Here is a 19,391-nt window from a genome sequence, read left to right as displayed (position 1 = left end):
ATGATGCAAGTATAAATAGCTTGTTTTAGAACTGACATTCTTCTTGCACTGACTCAGCAGTGTGGCAATAATCCACACTAGCACAGCCCTCTGAAGACCAGGATGTATTGTGCCATCTACTGGTGCAAACTGCAAACTGCACTGGAAATAAAGCTTCAAGCTTACTATAATTCTTCATGATGAATCCTTTCCCATAGAATATTAAACATATGTATGTACTCAAGAGCAATCCCACTTATTTTCTACAAAGTGTATTTAGAATTACAGAATTTCCTGATATGTTTAGGTTTCCCAATTGAAGCCAGGCAACCTGCATGCCTTTTTAAAGATTGCTAAATGGGTAATGGTTTCTAATGTTATAAAGAACTTGAATTAGCTAGCTACTCTTTTTCCCTGAAAATAAGACCACCCTGGATAATCAGCCCAGTTGGGCTTTTGAGCGCATGCGCTAAAATAAGCCTTCCCTGAAAATATTGCAACACAGCAGCAGCCATGAGGTGACCATGCTCGCAGCCTCTTGCACCTCAAAAATAATAAGACCTCCCCGAAAATAAGGTCAAATGTTTGTTTCAGGGGTCAAAAGAAAATAAGACCCTGTCTTATTTTCAGGGAAACATGGTAGTGCCTGTCTTTTGTTTTTAAAAAAGGAAGATTGTTTAGATTTGTGAGGGATTAACACATTATAACGCTGTTGCATAGGTCAATGCAAGTATATAAATATATTTTTAAAAGTACAGTCTTGGTAACAATTTTTGAGATCTCTAGGAGTCACACCCAAGTATTTCTGGAAGACATATGTACTCCAGGGTCTAAACCTGTGCATATCTATTGCAGAGACAATTAAATCTTATTGTATTTAGAAACTTAGGTGTAAATAATAAAGAGGAGAAATAAAATAAAACTTGGGCAAAAGAGGAATTGTGCCATGTTCTATTAGTTATGTTTGGATAGCCTGTCCTGTTTCATAAAATAGTTCAGTTACCAAAAACTAGTACATTGTAATGAGCTTCCTAATCTTGGAAGAAACACATTAAAAACCAAGGCCCAAGTTGCTTTAATGGACATTGTTAAAAACACTATTGACCACAGATATAATACATTTAATATACTTTAGGAAACTAGGATTTTCTCCTGGTTTATTTTTTGGTTGAAAATGTTACCAAGATGGCTCCAGTAACTATAGGAAGCCTCCAGAACATTATAAAATGTAGCACAGGGATAATTGGTGGAATTCCCTCCACTCATCTCAGTCTGACTGGCTGGGGAATTCTGGGAGCTGAAGTCCACAGATCTTAAAGTTGCCAGGATTGGACACTGCTGATTTAAACTAGCTGGGTCCTTCTGTTTACAGAAGGGCACAATTAGATACTGTCTATTTTGAATATGCTAATTCAATTTAAAATAATTTCCCTGAAATTATTAATGAAGCTATTATTACACTTTATTCCAGGCAATGTTAATGTTTAGGAGCACTAAAATAGATAGAACATGCATGATCACCAATGCTCAATGTAAATTAATAATTTTGTAGAATAAGATATATTAATTGAGCAATGTATAGAAGTATTGTTTTATTACACTTTTATTATATTTATTTTAAAAGACTGCAGCCTTTTAGCGAATCTAACCTTCTTCTACAAAGTGCTTTGTTATCTAATGAAGAGAGATAATTATAATACATATGTAATATAATTGTGACATTATTAAGGACAAAGATTTTAAACAGTTGGATACATTTTAAAATAAACAAATAAGCAGTGCAAATGTTTTTTTTAATTTTTATTTTATTTATTTATTTTATTTAATGCATCTGGTATCCTGCAGTTTTGAATCAAAACAAACATGGTTTAGAGTGATGTCTGATTCAAACAAACAATAAGATAGCATCCTTAGATTATACAGGGTTTAATTGGCATTGTGGCTTCAGAAGTTTCCCATACATTGTCCAAAAAGTGACAAAGAAATGCAAATCATCAGTTGTATGTTCCTCATCGTGTCTGGTTAAGCCTGCAAAACTGAATTTGGATCAAGGCTATACTACCAATTATTAAATAGATTATATTATTTGGCAAAAATTGAGTCTTGGGTCGTCTTATTCCTAGGGCCCTATTGTACTTCAAGCATCCCTGACAATTATTTGCCTTAGGCCACACCAGTTGACAGTTAGGGGTCATTTTGGGGTCAGGCATGCAATTTAGGCAAAAGAATTGGTAGTAAGATTCACAGGGACCCTTGGATCACAGTTCCAAGGATCTTTTTCTAACCAGACAATAGCAAGAAAACAAAAACAAAAAAATATCCCCGTGCTTGAACCTTGAGGAGTTTTAAGTGAAAGGAAAACGATGCTTTAAATCAGGAATAGAAACCATTTTGGTTAATTTAAGGAAAACTTAGCAAAAGGTTTTAACTACCTAACGGTAAAGATGAGTGATGGAAATAATATAATACGAAGCTTATGCTCCATCCTTCGTATTTTAGAGGAAATCAATGATTCTCCAAATAGAATTTTTTTTTGTACCTTCAAGTTTATTCTTCTCAATAAAACAATTTTACAGTGCAAGTCTGCATTTAGTTAGTTAGTCAGTTTCTAATCAAAAACAGCTCTGAGCAACCTTTAAAAATAACACCATGATCAGTAAGGTTTACTCGTACTGAGGATGAGTCAGTATATTTGGGGCTGACTTGTGAATATACAACTATGCTGTAAAACTCCTTCCTCAGTTCAACTTAAAAGTTACCTCGATAATCATGCATACACTTTTCTGGGATGTTGACATGTTATAGATAATTAATATGTTAATTACTTTTATTTCAAATGCAGTAGGAATTCTGTTTCTTTAAAATTCAAATGGTAATAGCTGATCTGTTAAACTAAGTTTAAGCCACTATACCAATGAAACCAGGGAAGTTTGCTGTCGGTGCTGCTGCTGGCTCGCTTCGTGCGCGCTTCGCTGCACGCTTCATTGTGCGTGCATGCGCAGTTGACTAAATTATTCTGCGCATGCGCAAAACATGAAAAAAATATTCAAAAACCATGCTGGCAATGGCAGTGGCGACTGGGGAACTGGTTCGGGAACGTGGCCAGCCTGGGTCGATGCCGGTTCTGCGAGCAAGGCCAAAATACCACTACCAGTTCACCTGAACCAGTGCAAACCAGTAGCAACCCACCTCTGAATGAAACCTTGTATAATCTAAGGATGCGCTCTACATGGGGCAGCCTTTGAAGAGTATTCGGAGACTTCAACTCATCCAGAATGCAGCCACGCGAGCGATTGTGGGTGCACCTCGGTACACCCACGTTACACCTATCCTCCGCGAGCTGCACTGGCTACCGATCGGTCTCCGGATACGCTTCAAAGTGCTAGTCGTAACTTATAAAGCCCTTCATGATATTGGACCTGGGTACTTGAGAGACCGCCTGCTGCCAATTACCCCCCAAAGACCCGTCAGATCACACAGGGTCGACCTCCTCCAGGTTCCGTCCACCAGCCAATGCCATCTGGCTACTACCCGGGGGCGGGCCTTCTCTGTAGCAGCTCCGGCCCTTTGGAATGAACTCCCCACGGAGATCCGGACCCTCACCTCTCTCCAGGCCTTCCGGAAAGCCGTCAAAACCTGGCTGTGCCGGCAGGCCTGGGGTTGATGAGTTCCCCTCCCCTCTCGACTGGTATGGCTGTGTGATTTTCGTGTATTTTAATTATGTGTACTGTTGTTTATGTTCCCTTTCCCCTTTGAGTTGTTCGCCGCCCTGAGTCCCTCCTGGAGAAGGGCGGCATACAAATAAACCAAAACTGAAACTGAAACTGATGCTATCTTGCTAAGTGCCTTGGTTTAATAGATAGCATTAATAGATTAATACTATTAATAGATCTATGATCTATTAAACCAGGCTGGATTAGCAGACTTCCAAGGTCCCTGCCAACCCTATTATTCTATGTTCTATGATCTGCTACCTAAAGTAATTTAAGTTAGCTTATATATCATAGGCCTTTAAAAACTTTGCCCCTCTTGCAGCAAAATACAGTGGGACTGAGATGGATACATTTCCAAGCTTGGAAAATGGATTCTCACTCTTCAGACTTCAAGAGTGGAGGAATCCTTTTCCTAATGAAAAAAAGAAAAGTAATCCAGTAGGAAAAAAAAAAGCTAGGAATGAAACATTTTCCTCAGATATGCTACTGATTTTATATAGAAGCAAAAAATATTGTGTTAGTGAGACTCATTGGAAAGTGTATTTCAAAGCAGTGGAAAAGACTAGAATTCACTTTCAGCTCATCTTCACATCCGGAGATGTCGCATTAATTATTTTTAAAGGGCATGTCTACATGATTCATAAATACTTGTAAATAAATCACATAATAAAAAATAGCTTTGGTCCAAGCCTGTAGGAAAGTATCTTAAATCATATTTTTGTGCTTCAGTCTTAAAAGTAGAATTTCCCCTCCTTTTCCAACAAAAAGTCTTTATTGGACTGGATGAAGATTTCTAGACATATTGGGGCATTTCCAGATATTGTTCTCAAATGGCACACTTAATTGTACTTATATGTTGACTCAATCTCATTGTTTCATATTAAAATATGAAGAGAACAAATGACAAATTCAAGGACTTAATTCTTTAGAATGATGCTCCCCTATGTTTGAAGAAGAGACCCTCTTGGTTTACTTTCAGAAACACTTATGGTGACCCTTTCTCTTTCTTTGATGAGTCAAAGCTGGGAGATAGTAGGTGGAAAAGGGGACTTGAGAAGGTGTCTGAGCTGGATGATTGAAATAGCAACACATGGAGCCCTTGGCAAGCTTCAACTTGCATCAGGCTTCAAAAAGAGGGCCTCTTCTTTTGGTTTAGGGTTCAAACAAATCTCTACTCTGCTAATTAAATGTCCTACATGAAACTGCACTATACTTTTCACTCTTTCACGTTTCATTAACATTCATATGGAAAATATTTGTGAACAATTTGTTCCTGCCAAGGGAAGGTACAATTTAACAGATTTCCCTCTATTTAGATGTGAAATCGAGGCCACCTTAGAAAGGCTGAAGAGATTGGAACGTGATCTGAGCTTTAAGGAACAGGAACTCAAGGAAAGGGAAAAACGCTTGAGAATGTGGGAGCAGAAGCTAACTGAACAATCCAACACACCGGTAAGTACTGTTGTACAGTATATAGTTTTTGTTTAAAAATGGAATCAGAAAATCCAACAAAACCTTGAATCTAAGAAATGTCTTAAGCTACACTTGCACTAATATGGTAGAATTATCACATTTTCCTGCTTTGAACTGTGTAAGTGACCATGTTTTGTTAGATATGTCTTTTAAAACTGATTTCATTTAAAACTGTTGGGAAGTATAGGTGAAAACTTTGAGAAATAAAGCAACTTTATTATAATGCTTTATTAAAGTCTAAGTAAATTATTCTTAAATTTGCATTGAAGATAAGGTATTATCCATCTAAATTAATTTGGCATATGATAAATTTCAACGCAATAATCTGGATCTTATTCTCAGATAAGCCGATGTTGGATTGCAATCTAGAGTAAACGCCATTATTCTCTGGGTCTTGTCTTACAGCTAGCCATATATATATATATTAGGGCTTCACAGAGATCCGTATTTAAAATTATGTGGAACTATTCACAAAGAAATATAGGAAAGGGAAACATGAATGCTCTTCCAAAAATATTTTCCTTTTTGAATCTGGATTGCTACACATGTTGATAGAATTTTAGCATATTTATTTATCTTTTGGCTAACCAACTGAAAAAAAAAGACTTAAATGAAACATAGATAAAATCTACAAAACTCAAAGGGCTTAATGAAAGATGTACTAGGTCTTAAACCCAAAACATCAAAATACAATTGGAGCTCTTGCCAAAGTTAAGAAGCACAAATCCCCTGCAATCCCATGGAAAGAAATAGCATGTTTCTAGTCACTTTCATCTACATTGATGCCTCTGCTATGGAGGCATATCAGATCTCTCAACCCTGTAGCTTAATTCTGAATCACTGTATTGTGAAACGGTCATAATATTAAGGTCAATTGGGATGTTTTTTGTTTTTTTTAAAAAAATACCAGTAGTTATTACACTCATGTCCCACTTTTCCTTCGAGAAGTACAGAGCATCTGATTGGGGGAGAATCTGGGATCTCCACGTAAGAAACTGAACAGACTGTGATCTGCTTTGCTTTAACAATGTGTGCCTTCAGGCTGCTTCATGGATTGCATATTTTCAGAAGCAAATGGATATGTTTCAGGCATTGGATTCTGTTACGGAAATGACAGATCTTGTTGCTGTAAGATATATTGAGATTAGAGCATGGCTGTATAATTAGTACAGCCCAGGAAGGAGGTTCAGATTTTTCTTCCCATTAATATGATGCAATCCATAAAAGTAATGATTGTAGACGGAATCAGGTGGGAGAGGCATAGGAATTGCCCTGGGAACCATTTGCATTCATGTCTAAATGACTGTTTTGCTGTATAAAGGGCAAAACATAAGTAACATTTTCTATCTAAATCTGAATCTTGCTTCCTAAAGGAGTCATCATCGTTTAATTTCTAATGCATTGAAATGATACATATATGCCCAAGTAATGGCTGCATAAAAACCAGTATATATAAAAGTAGCTTTCAAGCAGAACACGATCACTTTAACATCTTATGACAGCTGCTAGTAGCAAACAGCCAAGCTTCTATTTGCATTATTTAATTACTGTATGTTGCATTTTACTTCTGCCCAAACTGATGAGCTAATAGTCTTCATCCACGACTGCCTCTTGATCCAGCATTCATTTGCAGTGTTTATCAAACCTGCAGATGTTGCATAGTATTGTCCTTCTGTGCTCCTCTCTGCAGAGTGCATTGTACTTACCATTTAATCTAAGTTGGGATTTTGGCCTGTTCACTCTTCCTGCACCTTCTTTCTGAGGCACAGCTTAATGGCATCCGTATGAATGACACTGCATGTGTATTCCAGCTGTGAACATGGAGTAGCCTATAATGATGAAGCATGAGTGTTTCCTAGAAGCAAGGTGTTCTCTGTTCTCTCTAGGTAGCCCGTAGGCTTCCTTTAATGTCTGCAAAGATTGAGTAGCTAAGATATAGGCCATCACCTATGTGGTTCACAGCATGAAACATAGCCGTAATGAGCTGATCTTTTCCCTGAGTGAAGCTAAGGGATTTTTATCCTGCACTATTGCTTTTTGCTGCGACTTTTTACTGGCTGGCTTTGCGGAGGAAAAGTGTTGTGCTCAAGTCTATTGTGCTCAGCGTAAACTTCTTTTCTATAGGATATTAATGCAACCCTTCTCTGGCAAGCAAATGCCGTTTCTTGAAAAGAGAAGGCTAAAATGATATTGAAAGTGAGGTACTTTTAAGCCCCAGGGACCTATAGCTGAAAGGGCTCCTGTCAGATTTTTGAATAATGAAGAGCCTTGCCGCTCCCTTTCCCTTCGCTTCTTAAGAAATTAACTTCAGAATTCATCTACATATAAAAACAAATTGCAGATGTTTTGTGAGTCTTGTCAAGTAGTGGCCTGCATTTGAGAGAATGGAAGCAGGAGCAAATACATATCTGGATAAAAGAGGAAGAAAGAGCTGAACTGATATGCATATTTTTCTTCTTTTTCCGGAGAATTCAAATCCCAGCGAATAAAGGCTCATGATTTGGTTCCATAAAGGACATTTGAAAAGGATATTATATTGCTGGCCCGTCTTTAAAATGCTTCTGTTGCTAAAAAAAAAAAGAGTTGACCTGTGGAAGTCATTAGCATTTGTAAACCATCTCAAGCCTTTGGCCTCTTCAGAGGATTTGAAGGAGCAAAAATGAGATATTGGCCCCATAGTTACACCCAGAGGCAACAGATACTGTAAAGGCTGCACCTTCCTAGATTGCAGGCAAAGGGCCATACGACTGGAAGCTCATCGTCACAGCTTTTAAAAATACATTTCTCACATGTAAAGTGGCATGACTAATAAAAGGCCAGCGGTAGGATTAGGTGCACCTTAGATTAGTACCCAATTAAGCACCCTGTCAATGAGATTTGCTCTCCCTTGATCCAGAAAAAGAGCTTGGCACAGATAAAGATTGAAAGCTACAGGTTTGTGAGTTGTATAAGCCAGAGCAAAATCATCTGTGGTCCAAGACGGATAACAAAAAAAAATCCGAACTCTGTTTTTCAGGTGAAAAACAAGAGGAGGGTGTTTATAAAAATAAAAAATTACAATGCGGCCCTATCGTTTGGGCTTGCTTCACTTGATTCGCTTGATTTGAAATGATTTCTCCCGCAGGAATTTTATTTAAACCCCAATTGCTAGATAAATTAACCGAGAAAGACGTGGTGATAGTATGGCTTGTGATATTGCAGAGTTATTTCGAAGCATGCTCCAGCTTTATAGCGGAGAGTTATGCTACAATCAAGGTCAAAGCAGGCACGAGGTTAGCTGCTTCAGTCTACTTGATGTGCCCATTTTGTTATGTAGATAGCTGCTCGACTCTTTCTTCCCCCTTGCTAACTCCTGTCAAGAGGTGCCCTTTCAGAAGCTGCTATTTTCATCTCAAGACAAGCTTCAAGCGCAGCAGAGTGAAGGATTGCTGCCTTGATATACAAATAACAACTTGCAACAGGCAGGGCAAGGAAGTTCTCTTCTCTGCCCTCAATGGTCTTGAGGCAGCTCAGGGTTTACATAATCGAAATGCAATCCCACTGCGCCATTTATTTATTTATTTAGCCTCCAAGGCAAAAAATTTTAACCTGGGGTTAGTTGCTTTTGAAAATTCACTTCAGATGGGTCATAGGTGAATAAATATTTAAGTACAGTTCCTTCAATGCTGAGTAACTACGCTGGGCCCTGTCACTCCAAGAAATTAGGACAAAAGCAGGGAGTAGCTTAAAGGCAAGATTAAGCTGCTTGCCTTTTTCCTCTTCTTTTTTTAAAGTAAGCATTCTTTGTTCATGTCAAGGCTGCTGTTTCTAATAGTTCAGGTTCAACACGAGGTGGTTAAAAACACACACAGGTAAAAAGGCAAGTTGTGACCTTGTTTTTCACTGTTCCAGTAAGAACAGGAATGATTTACTGTCCTTCAACAGGGACATCCTTTACTGCAAAAGTGATTCAATCTTTTTAGGCCGGGAAGCTTAGCTGATTGTCAGTTTGGGGAAGAAATTCTCGTTTTTTATTTATTTATTTAAAAAGAAAAGCTTAATTAATATGCAAGAATTAGCGTATAGAACTTATGTCAGGAATTGGAAGCAGATGGAGACACATGCTAAGCAGAGAGTTTTCAAGTTTAGGGACTAAGCAGCAGCTGCTCAGCACCTGCTCCGTCATTGTCAAACATCGTGGTGACATTGACATGGAATTGAAAGGAGGACAAATTGAGCAGTTTTGTGGGTATATTATGGAAACTCATCCCTCTTAGTCCTGATTCACGCATCCAAATACTGGCTACTTGTAATGTAACTCAAGAGTGTTCAGTGTAGCAAGCCATCAGTATGAAGCAGCCTTATTATTTATTTGGGGTATTTTTTTTTAATGCACTGATGCAAATACACAGAGATCTTTCTTTTCCCCCCCACAATGTGCAATTTGGAGCGGTAGAGACAAGTGATAATAAACTTGAATGGAATAGGAAGGTGTCTCAAACAAATAGCCAGTTGCAGGGCTCAACCCACATCTGCTACAGCGTGAGGCAATTTTCTGCTGCTCTTTGTAAAAATCAACTAGAATTAGGCTTCTAATCTTCATTCAAGAACATTTATACTAAAAGCAGTACAGTAGGATTATTCTGGGTTTAGTGTGTTTAGCTTTCCGGGTGTCTTAAAGCTCCATAATATACTAAGCTGTCCATTTTCTATATGGCGTGAACAAACCATAGTTTGCCCTCCACTGGGCTTTGCTTCTTGATCCCATCTTTTGGGGAACCACAGCAAAGCCTGTGTCAAACTTTCAATATGTGGTTGCAGGAGAATCAGATGGACAACATCTATAGTAGGCTTTCCAGGTGATCTTGGCTACTTTTGAGTCTCTAGATCAGTGGCCCCCAACCTTTTGGACACCAGGAACCAGTTCTGTGGAGAGAGGTTCTTTTGTGGACCGGGGTGGGTGTGGTTTCAAGTATTCCCTGCATCTCTTGGATGTGGCTTTGCTTATTTGCGTGGCCCGGTTTCCGGCATCCACTAGATGAAAGACCCAGCATATGAACTTTGTCTCATTTCTTTTCTAAATAACTTCCACATTTTGAAATAGTTTATATACTTTTATTGGCTAGATGGGGATGTTGAAAAAATATCCCGAGAGAAGGCAGTAGCAAGCGTTTTTATATTTCCTTAGTAAACTACATGGATATGTCTGTAAAGCAGAGGTGGGGAACTATGGCCCCTTTATGACTTGTGGACTTCAACCTCCAGAATTCCTGAGCCAATCATGTTGGCTCATGAATTCTGGGAGTTGAAGTCCACAAGTCATAAAAGGGCCATAGTTCCCCACCCCTGCCATAAAGGAATCAGGCATTGAGCTAAAGCTGAAGTAGATTATTATTTTATTTATCTAAAAGGATAAATGTGGCAAATGGCAAAGCCAAACATTTAAAGTACTCTTCCAATAGAGGCCTTTTATTCATTCAGAGGTATGTCCTGTTTGTATAGCTCACTTAACGTTTTCCTTATCTCACATGGGTTGGAACACACTTGCATTGATTCTCCACTTCACCCATTGTTTTTTTTGGGGGGGGGGGGTTGCAACCAATTAATAGGATACATAATACTGAGCCAGGGTGATTAACTATGGCTGGTGTTTTGATATTTGGGTCCTGTGATTCTACTCCAACTTCTTACAGCTCTGTCATGCTAGCCTTCAAAACTACGAAGGATATTTAACCATTGTTCTTGCCTGAGTTTGAACATGCATTTCTTTGTATGATTAGGCTGAGAAGAAATAAATTATATGAAGAAAGAAACAGCTCAGCCCAATCACTGGGAATCGCTGCAATTTTAAGCTTCACGTCAAATACATTATCAGGAACCTTAAAAAGCCAGAAAGCTCTATCAGAATGGCCATGTAATATCTGCCCTATTAGTTATTGCAAAAACACAGCTGGTGGGTGCAGTATCCGTGCATTAATGCAGAGGGGTTTTTTCCACTCTCCCCCCCCCCAGGAACTAGGTTGTCAAGGGGACAACCAAAAAGTCTCGTTCAAACAGGAACTATTTCTTTGTATAGACAAAAGAAATGTCCAGAAATTGCCAATGAAGTGGAAAGGAATAAAATATGACATAATACTTTTTTTTACCCCCACAAATGCCTCTGCTTGGTTAGATTACAACTTGCCCATTTTCCTTTATGCATACCCATATTGTATACGTATAGCATAGCATAGCATAGCATAGCATATACTGTAGACCTCTGTTTGCATAGATAGAAAGTCTCCCACTCTCCTTATCTCCAGGCAGATCCCCCAAACTCTTGAATAAGCAAGCATAAGAAGGTAGCAGAGAATAAGAATATAAAATCATTCCCTGACAGAAAAGGGAAAGGGTCCACCAGCAAAAGGGGTTTATTGAATGCCATCTCCTTTGAGAGTATGAAGCTTTTGTGAGTTCCTTAGGATTCTCTCAGTATAAGTATTTATCTTGTCTTCTGGAATCTTTTCATGTGGTGTAGCCTGTGTGTGGGGATGGATTTATGTCATACAGCTGCTAATGTACAGACTGCTTTATTTAAAAAAAATTCTGTGTGGCAATAAGCCACTTCTATGTATTCTTGACAGCCACTGCCCAGGAGATGGAGATTTTTGTGTCCATCATAACTTCTGGCATGAAATATTATCCTACAGGAAATAATGGGAAATTATTTTTGCATTAAGGAGCTGTCATAAAATATCACAGCATGTGCATTGCTCTAGAGCTGAAATCTTTTATCTATTAATTGTTAGTTTCCAGTAAAAAAAAAGGGGGGGGGATGAATTGTTTATTAATTCTGACGAGTCAGAATTGTATTTATTTCTCCAAAATTAATTCGATTGTCAACCACTGGTGGCTTTTGATTCCAGTAAAAAAATGGGCAGATAAAGCAGACATAAGCCATATATAGTTTTGTAGAGGCACACTTTTTGTCAGTCAGGAATATTTCTTCCCCATATGAGACTCTGGAATATTTAAATTGAAAACAAAATATGTTTTGATTATTTTTCCTTTTGCTTTGTTAAAATTATTCTCAGACTAGATTGTACTACCAAAAAGAAACAAAACCCCCAATCTTCTAATGATACACAAAATTTATATCTTATGATGCCTTATATGTGCCTTAGGTTTCTGGTATTTTTATGGAGTTACAATAACCAAGTCCTTAAAAAAAATAAATGCTGACTTGGCATTTTGTATTAAAATTCACTAATCATTTTACTTTCTGTTTACTGCTAACTAATCTGGTGGTGTCTTTTGCTGGGATTTTAATTGGTTTCTAATTTTCCTTTCCCCTCCCCCTCTGTCCTTCCTTTCCTTTTTCATTAGTTTTGCTTCCCTTTTGCTGCCAGAATGTCTGAGGCATCTTACTTTGAATCTAAAACAGAGGAATCAAACAGTGCAGAGATGTCATGTCAGATTACCGCCACGAGTAATGGGGAGGTAGCTGGCATGAACCAGAGTCTGAAGGCCTTGATGATGCAAGGTTTTGGGGATGTCTTCTCTATGAATGAAGCAGGATCCGCCCTGCATTCTGGAATGCAGATCAATATGCAAGCCAAAAAGAATTCTTCCAAAACCACCTCTATGAGAAAAGGGAAGAAGGTCAACCTGGCGCTGGGGTTCCATGAATTCGACTTATCTGATGAGGATGATGAGGATGATGATACCGATGAGGCGATCGATTTTGAGGAAGACAGTGATTAGCAGTAAAGGAAAGCTGTGAGGACTCTAGTCTGGCATCTGTTACAAAAGGGAGAGAAAGAAGAACATTGAGAGAAAAAAAATATCCTATGTTTTTCATTGCTGAGTAAGAACAGAGCACCATTTTGTTGCACAGAACCATTTTGTTTTCCTATTTGTGAGAAATCATGTTCCTTATGTTTATACCCTCTATGTGGTTTCTTTTTGTTTTGTTTTTTGCTTTCAAATTTAGAATTAATTTAAACAGTTTTGGGTTGTTTGTTTATTTAAGGGTTTTTTTTTGTTTATGTTGACCTATTGTTGACATCGTTATGGCTCAATACTATGCTAATGCTGAAACTGCTGGTATTTTCTTTTAAGTATCATTGTTCCTTCCTCCCGTAGGTCTCTTGAGCAGGTTAACAGATAAAAGTATAATTCCATTTGGGGTTTCCCTGCATGTTTTATAGCTGTAATTCCAAAGAATCATACATATCAGTGGTGAGATTCAATTTTTTTTACTGCCGGTTCTGTGGGCATGGCTTTGTGGGCATGGCAGGGGAAAGGATACTGCAAAATCATAGTTCCCTCCCCACTCTCAAAATTTCCACTACCGGTTCCTGAATGCCACCTCTGATACCTATAACCGTGGGCTGTATTCTAGAGTCAATTTGGTATAGTGGTTAACGCATCAGGCTAGAAACCAGAAGATTATGAGTTTTAGTCACATCTTGGCCACAAAATAGGGTGAGTAATCTTGGGCTGGTCATTTTCCCTCAGCCCTAGGAATGAGGCAAGGACAAATCACTTCTGAAAACCTTGCCAAGAAAACTGCAGGGACTTGTCCAGATGATTACTATATCAGGAATCAACACTGACTAGAAGGCATGCACAAATGTATATATAATAAGATTTATAAGAAACAAACATTCTCAAATGCTCATTTTATCTGGCAGGACAGCTCACCTATTTGGGCAAAGTGAGAGAATGAAATTGGTTTTACTGATTCTAATATAGATTTCCTGCCATACAAACAATATGTCCTTAGCATTATTGTAAAATAACTTTTAAAAAATCTAACCAAGACAAAAGACTTCTTGCTCTTGTGTGATAAATATATATTTTCCACACTGTTGCTTATTTATTCTAATTTCTGTCTCTTTCCTGTTGATAAAAATCTCAGTAAAATGAAAAAAAGGAATACAATGCAATGATATTTAAATCCACCAACTTCTTGTGTTAAAGCAAACATAAAATTCAGATTTCCTCCAAGTATGAGTATATTTCAAGCATTTTTTACAGAAACAACCTAGGATCCTGGTTAGGGCTACAACGTGTAGCTATGTTCTTTGGTTAATTTAAACAAAACTTTTGATTGAATAGGACCTTCCACTTAATCAGGCAACATATTTCTAAGAATGTTCATTTTTTAAAGAATTTAGGAATCTATAAAATGATAAAGGACTTTTTTACTTCTTGCACACTTTTTTTTTCCTTCCCTGGAGTTACAGTTTTTAAATTTTACATGTTTTATCATCCTGAAATAATTGAAAGAGAATCCATTGTGTTGATTCTCAAACCTTCCCAGCAGTCCCCTTGCCTAGTCTGCTTTCTCCGCTTTCTATGGTGGAGTTCTCAGATAGAAGAAAAGCTGCAAAAAAAAGTTTCTACAGTGACTTGGAAGGCATATCAAATTCAAATCATTATATCCTAAAAATGATAGTTTGATTAATTCTATAGCCTCTAGGATTTTCCTAAGGATTATAGTCTTAAATTGTAATCCTGTAAAAATATAACTGATAGTAAAGTCAATCTCATGAAGCTTATTTTTTAGTGAACAAGTTTGCCTTGTAAATTATCTTGATTGAGAGTTATCTATATACATTGGGCTACAGACACACAGATATTGGGAAAATACTGATTGCTTGTAGAAACAGGCTTTGAAAGTAGCTCCTTTGCGCTTATTTCCAACTCATTTAACTTTCCAGGTTTTACTGTAGGGTGAATATTCTGGATTTACTATTAGGACATTACTAAAGCTTCATTTTGGATGTTTTGATTGTAAATGTAGATGCAGTAGCACAATTTAGTTTAATTGTGCTACTGCATAGTGCAATCAGAACTTAACATTTCTAAGTTTGAGCATACAAGCAGTATTATTTTGATAACACTGAACGACCTAATCTAGTGTATACAGTATAATAGTTTATTGTTGTATGAGAAAGCATGCAGTTACACTTTAAAATAGTTAAATAGAACTTAGCGAGTTTTGAACAACTATTAAAAGCCTATTGGATCTGAAATCACACTATCACTCCAGATGTATCTGCATTATTACCTTTGGCATTCCCCAGCAACACAGCCAATGTGAATTTTGGAAGCTAAAGCCACAATACATCTGGAGAGGAACTGTGTGGAAATTGTGTCATATAGAAATTCCATAGGTACATTCTAAGGGAAATCTGAACCTGATATGAGTACTGAGTACATAGTAAAGGCTACCTACTGAAGAGAGGAGCCTATCTCACAGAGGTGGGTTCTTACCGGTTTGGCCGAATAGGTAGTAATTTGGCCTACCACGCCCCCAAACCGGTTCTATTGGCGCTGTAGGTGCTGACATCCTGTTTTTTGCTTCTGCACATGCGCAGAAGCTTTTTCAGTACTGTGCATGCACGCATGTGCACAGCGCGTCCCTGAGCAAACTGGCAGTGGCAGCAGCTGGAACCCACCACTGATATCTCGCGTGAAAAGTTGCCACTTGGTCCCGCATTCTCCTCCTTTCCACCAAATCAAAATATGGATTGTGCAGAAGACCAAGAATGAATCCAGGTAGACTAGTGGTTCTCAAACTATGGTCCATGGGGAGGCCACAGTCCCATCACAGAGGGTCCGTGAAGGCTTGAAAAGTTATTATTTAAATCTTGAGTTAAGTCCGTGGACACAAAAGGTTTTTAAAGGGAGTCTATGATGAAGAAAAGGTTGGAATCACTGAAGTAGACTATAATCTACTTTGGCATAAAGCATTCAGAAGTCTCTTTGGACCTATTCTATTTTCCCCCTCTTTCATATTTTTTTTCCCTAAAAGAAAAGATCAATGGTGTCATATAAATTAATAATAGAATACAGTGTCTTTGTCATCCTATGTAATATCCATTGATAACCTAAGGTTATAAAGATGTTCTCCCCTGGTGTATTAAGTTGTGACAGATCAGAGGAATAATGGATTAATAGGGACAGTGAAATTTGCTATTTTAGCATCAGAAGATCTTCTGTACAGTTTATTAATAAATCTGTTACTTAAGCAACATTTGGTTTGTTAATTCCCCTGAAATCATTGCATTTTTTTCAATTTTTGTTTTAATAAAATATCACAAGAAGCAGTAAGACCTTCCAGTCCAAAATATCTGCTCTATTTTTAGAAACTAGTAAAAAATGCTTTTTTTCAAAACTTGAATCTAATCTATTTTTATTGAAAAGCCTGCCTAAAGCTTATTTGATAGGGAAAGGATAATTGCAGAAACATTACCGAGGCAAACCATCATAAACACTTTCATGTTATTTCAGAAATTTGTAAAACCTCTCTGTTGAAATCTGATCAATCATATTATCATTTGGGGGGGGGGGGACGGTTGCTTTTTACACTTTTGAAATGTTTTATATTGATAACAGTTATTTGTATTCCAAATTTGTATGAAAATAGAAAGTATTTCAACTATGTTTAGAAAAGTTGAGACTTGTCTTCTGATGTGCTGTGATAACTCTGTGCCAAAACTACTATACAGCGTGTGAACAGAATATAAAATTTGTATGGAATGTGAAATGTTCCACTTCTGCATGGCAAGACTTTTTTTTGTTATAGTATTTACTTTTTTCATTATAGTATTTAATTATGTGATGTCTTGCTTCATTCATTTAATGGTTTGCATTTTTAATTATTCACAGAACACCAAAATGTAATCAGCTTTTTCTTTTTTTACAATTTGGTGTCATAAATCCTAATTTGTTGTGAGCTGTTTTTCTTTGCTTCTCTTTGTTTTCATTTTTGATTTTACAATAAACGTGATGACACTAAAAAAACAAAATACACAAAAAGCCTGCGGCCCTGATTAAAAACATGATGTTTACATGGGATACCTAATGATATATCTGCACCAACTTTTAATCTGAGCTTTGTCACCAAATGCATCACAAATGTCCCTTATTACAGTTATTTCCCTTCAGTGTTAATTCATGCGTAAGAAGGATGTCATAATCATTCCTACATTAAAATAATTTGGAAACAATTCAAATAAATATATACAGACATATGCAAAGAAAGCTGAAAAAGCTAAAACAATATAAATGCATCATGGGGAGATAACTATGGTTATATGGGTAATTCATTTATGACTGTTCAGAGTTACAATGAACACTTAATTATCATGTGACTTGCTTAACGATCACATGATTTGCTTAGCAGTGACTTGATTTATGACTGTCGTAAAAATGGCCCTAAAATCAAGTCCATTCATATGTTCCCTTGACTTATGACCATAACAACTTTTGATTAAAATTCCGGTCCCAATTATGGCCTTAGGTTCTATATCTATATCGAAAATAATTCTCAACAGTTTCACCCAGTACGGCCAATAGTGAAAGATGCCAGGAATTGTAGTTCTGCAACATGTACAGGGCTTTAAGTTTCTTATCCCTGAATACTCTGAAGTAACAACATTGAATTTATAAGGAATATATAGGGTGGGCAATGTATTTTTGGAACCACGCTACATTGCTCATCTAATCTCTAATCAATCAACTACTATGCATAATTGATATGGAAAGGCATACAAATCATGATTGGGCATACTGTTTGTTATAGGCAACTCTGTCTGCTACATTTCAGACTGAAAGACAGCACATCTTCTAACCAGATTTTTTTTACACATAAGAAGTTGAGGAAGGCTATAATATAGAGGCTATGTCAGCCTACAGAAAAGTTCGGGCTACCTCCTTTCAAAAGTGATTGTTTTGAGGGAAGAGAATTTGCAGGCAAGGTCTCCTAGAAACTTTAAGAAAGTTTAAACTTCAACTTGGAACTTACAAATGTATATATATTCTCCAATGAATTTTCCATGATATACAGGCCATATGATATATAGTGGTTAAGATCATGGAGCTGTTTAAGTCACCACTTGATTCTAACTTGACTCTGAAAATGATTTGGATAATTTTGGACCTTTCCCCCAATTTTTAAATCTTTGTATACCTTACTGATTATACTTTTAAACACCAAATCCACTAACAATGAAGAAATCACCATGTTAATAGTAAATCCATTTCACCCAAGCTAATAAGCAGTAGTAAGTCATGGCTTCTTTCAGAATAACCTGTTGTTTTGCTATCCCATAGTTTCCTGCTTTTCTTCATCATTCTGTTGAATATATTAAACATTACTTGACTAATTTGAGTTTAGACCATCCCCTCTCAAGTTTGTTTCTGTACTTCTGCAGACTGTTTCCCCTACACCCTGAGGTGGTTCCAGTTTCCTATCAAATGAATTCACTCTGGAATACATAATCTATGGGCAAATTTGTATACCACACATAACTATAATGTTTTGGCACTCAACCAGGTAGTCCTCGACTTACAACCACAACTGAGCCCCAAATTTCTATTGTTAAATGAGAATTTGTTATGTGATTTTTGCCTCTTTTTATGACATTTCTTGCCACAGTTGTTAAGTAAATCATTGCAGTTGATAAGTTAGTAACCTGGTTGTTAAGTTGACATTGCTTGTCAGAAGGTTGCAAAAGGTGATGATGACATGACCCCGGGGTACTGCAACGGTCATAAGTATGAATCAATTGTCAAGCTTCTGAATTTTGACCACGTGACCATGGGGATGCTGCAAAGGTTATAACTCTAAAAAATGGTCATAAGTTACATTTTTGAATGCCGTAATTTTGAACGGTCACTAAATGAATTGTTGTAAATCAAGGACTACCTTTATTACATTTACCATGGATTAGTTCACAACCAGGAAACCAGTAAAATCCATCTTTTTTCATAATCTTACTCAGTTACTGGTGATCTTACTCCATTTTTCCCTCTTGATTCAGTCTCAACTTATTTAACAATCTGTTGTTGTGAACTGTCTGGACTCAAACTATAAGTAGGAAGTATAAACATTTCACAAATAAAAACAAATTTATAACTCAGTGACACATTCTTTCTGCTCCCCATCAGATCACTAGCATGCAGTAGTTTTCAGAACTGAGTCTCAAGTCCTAAGTGTTCATTTATTTTGAATGACGTTCTCCATCATTGCAGGATATTTAACAGGCAATCAACTAACCATTCATTACAATTTACATAACTCACACAAAATTGAAAAGCGATTCTCAAACAGCCTCCTCAATACTAAGTTTGCAAACCTAAATTAGAATTTGTCTAAGTTTAAAGTTCAAATTAGAACTTGACATATTAATTAAAAGCTAACTTAAGATAATTTGGTTTACTCCACTTTTGAGGTTCTTATACGCACAGAGT

The 19,391-nt window shown here is 37.1% G+C and overlaps 1 protein-coding gene across 1 annotated transcript in view; it reads left to right on the top strand.

Moving 5' to 3' along the window:
• The window catches only part of MAP3K20 (mitogen-activated protein kinase kinase kinase 20), a 116,965-nt gene that overhangs the window by 67,516 nt on the left and 30,058 nt on the right, over positions 1–19,391 (top strand). The window contains exon 11 of the mRNA XM_087709009.1: positions 5,009–5,144. Coding sequence (XP_087565135.1) covers positions 5,009–5,144 — 136 coding nt within the window. The remainder of the gene's footprint in view (positions 1–5,008; positions 5,145–19,391) is intronic.

This window comes from Thamnophis sirtalis, unplaced genomic scaffold (genome assembly GCF_051295495.1).
Source record: "Thamnophis sirtalis isolate CommonGarterSnake01/CBP01778 unplaced genomic scaffold, rThaSir2_p1.2 scaffold_1, whole genome shotgun sequence".
NCBI lineage: Eukaryota > Metazoa > Chordata > Lepidosauria > Squamata > Natricidae > Thamnophis > Thamnophis sirtalis.
This window is presented reverse-complemented; position numbering and strand designations above follow the sequence as displayed.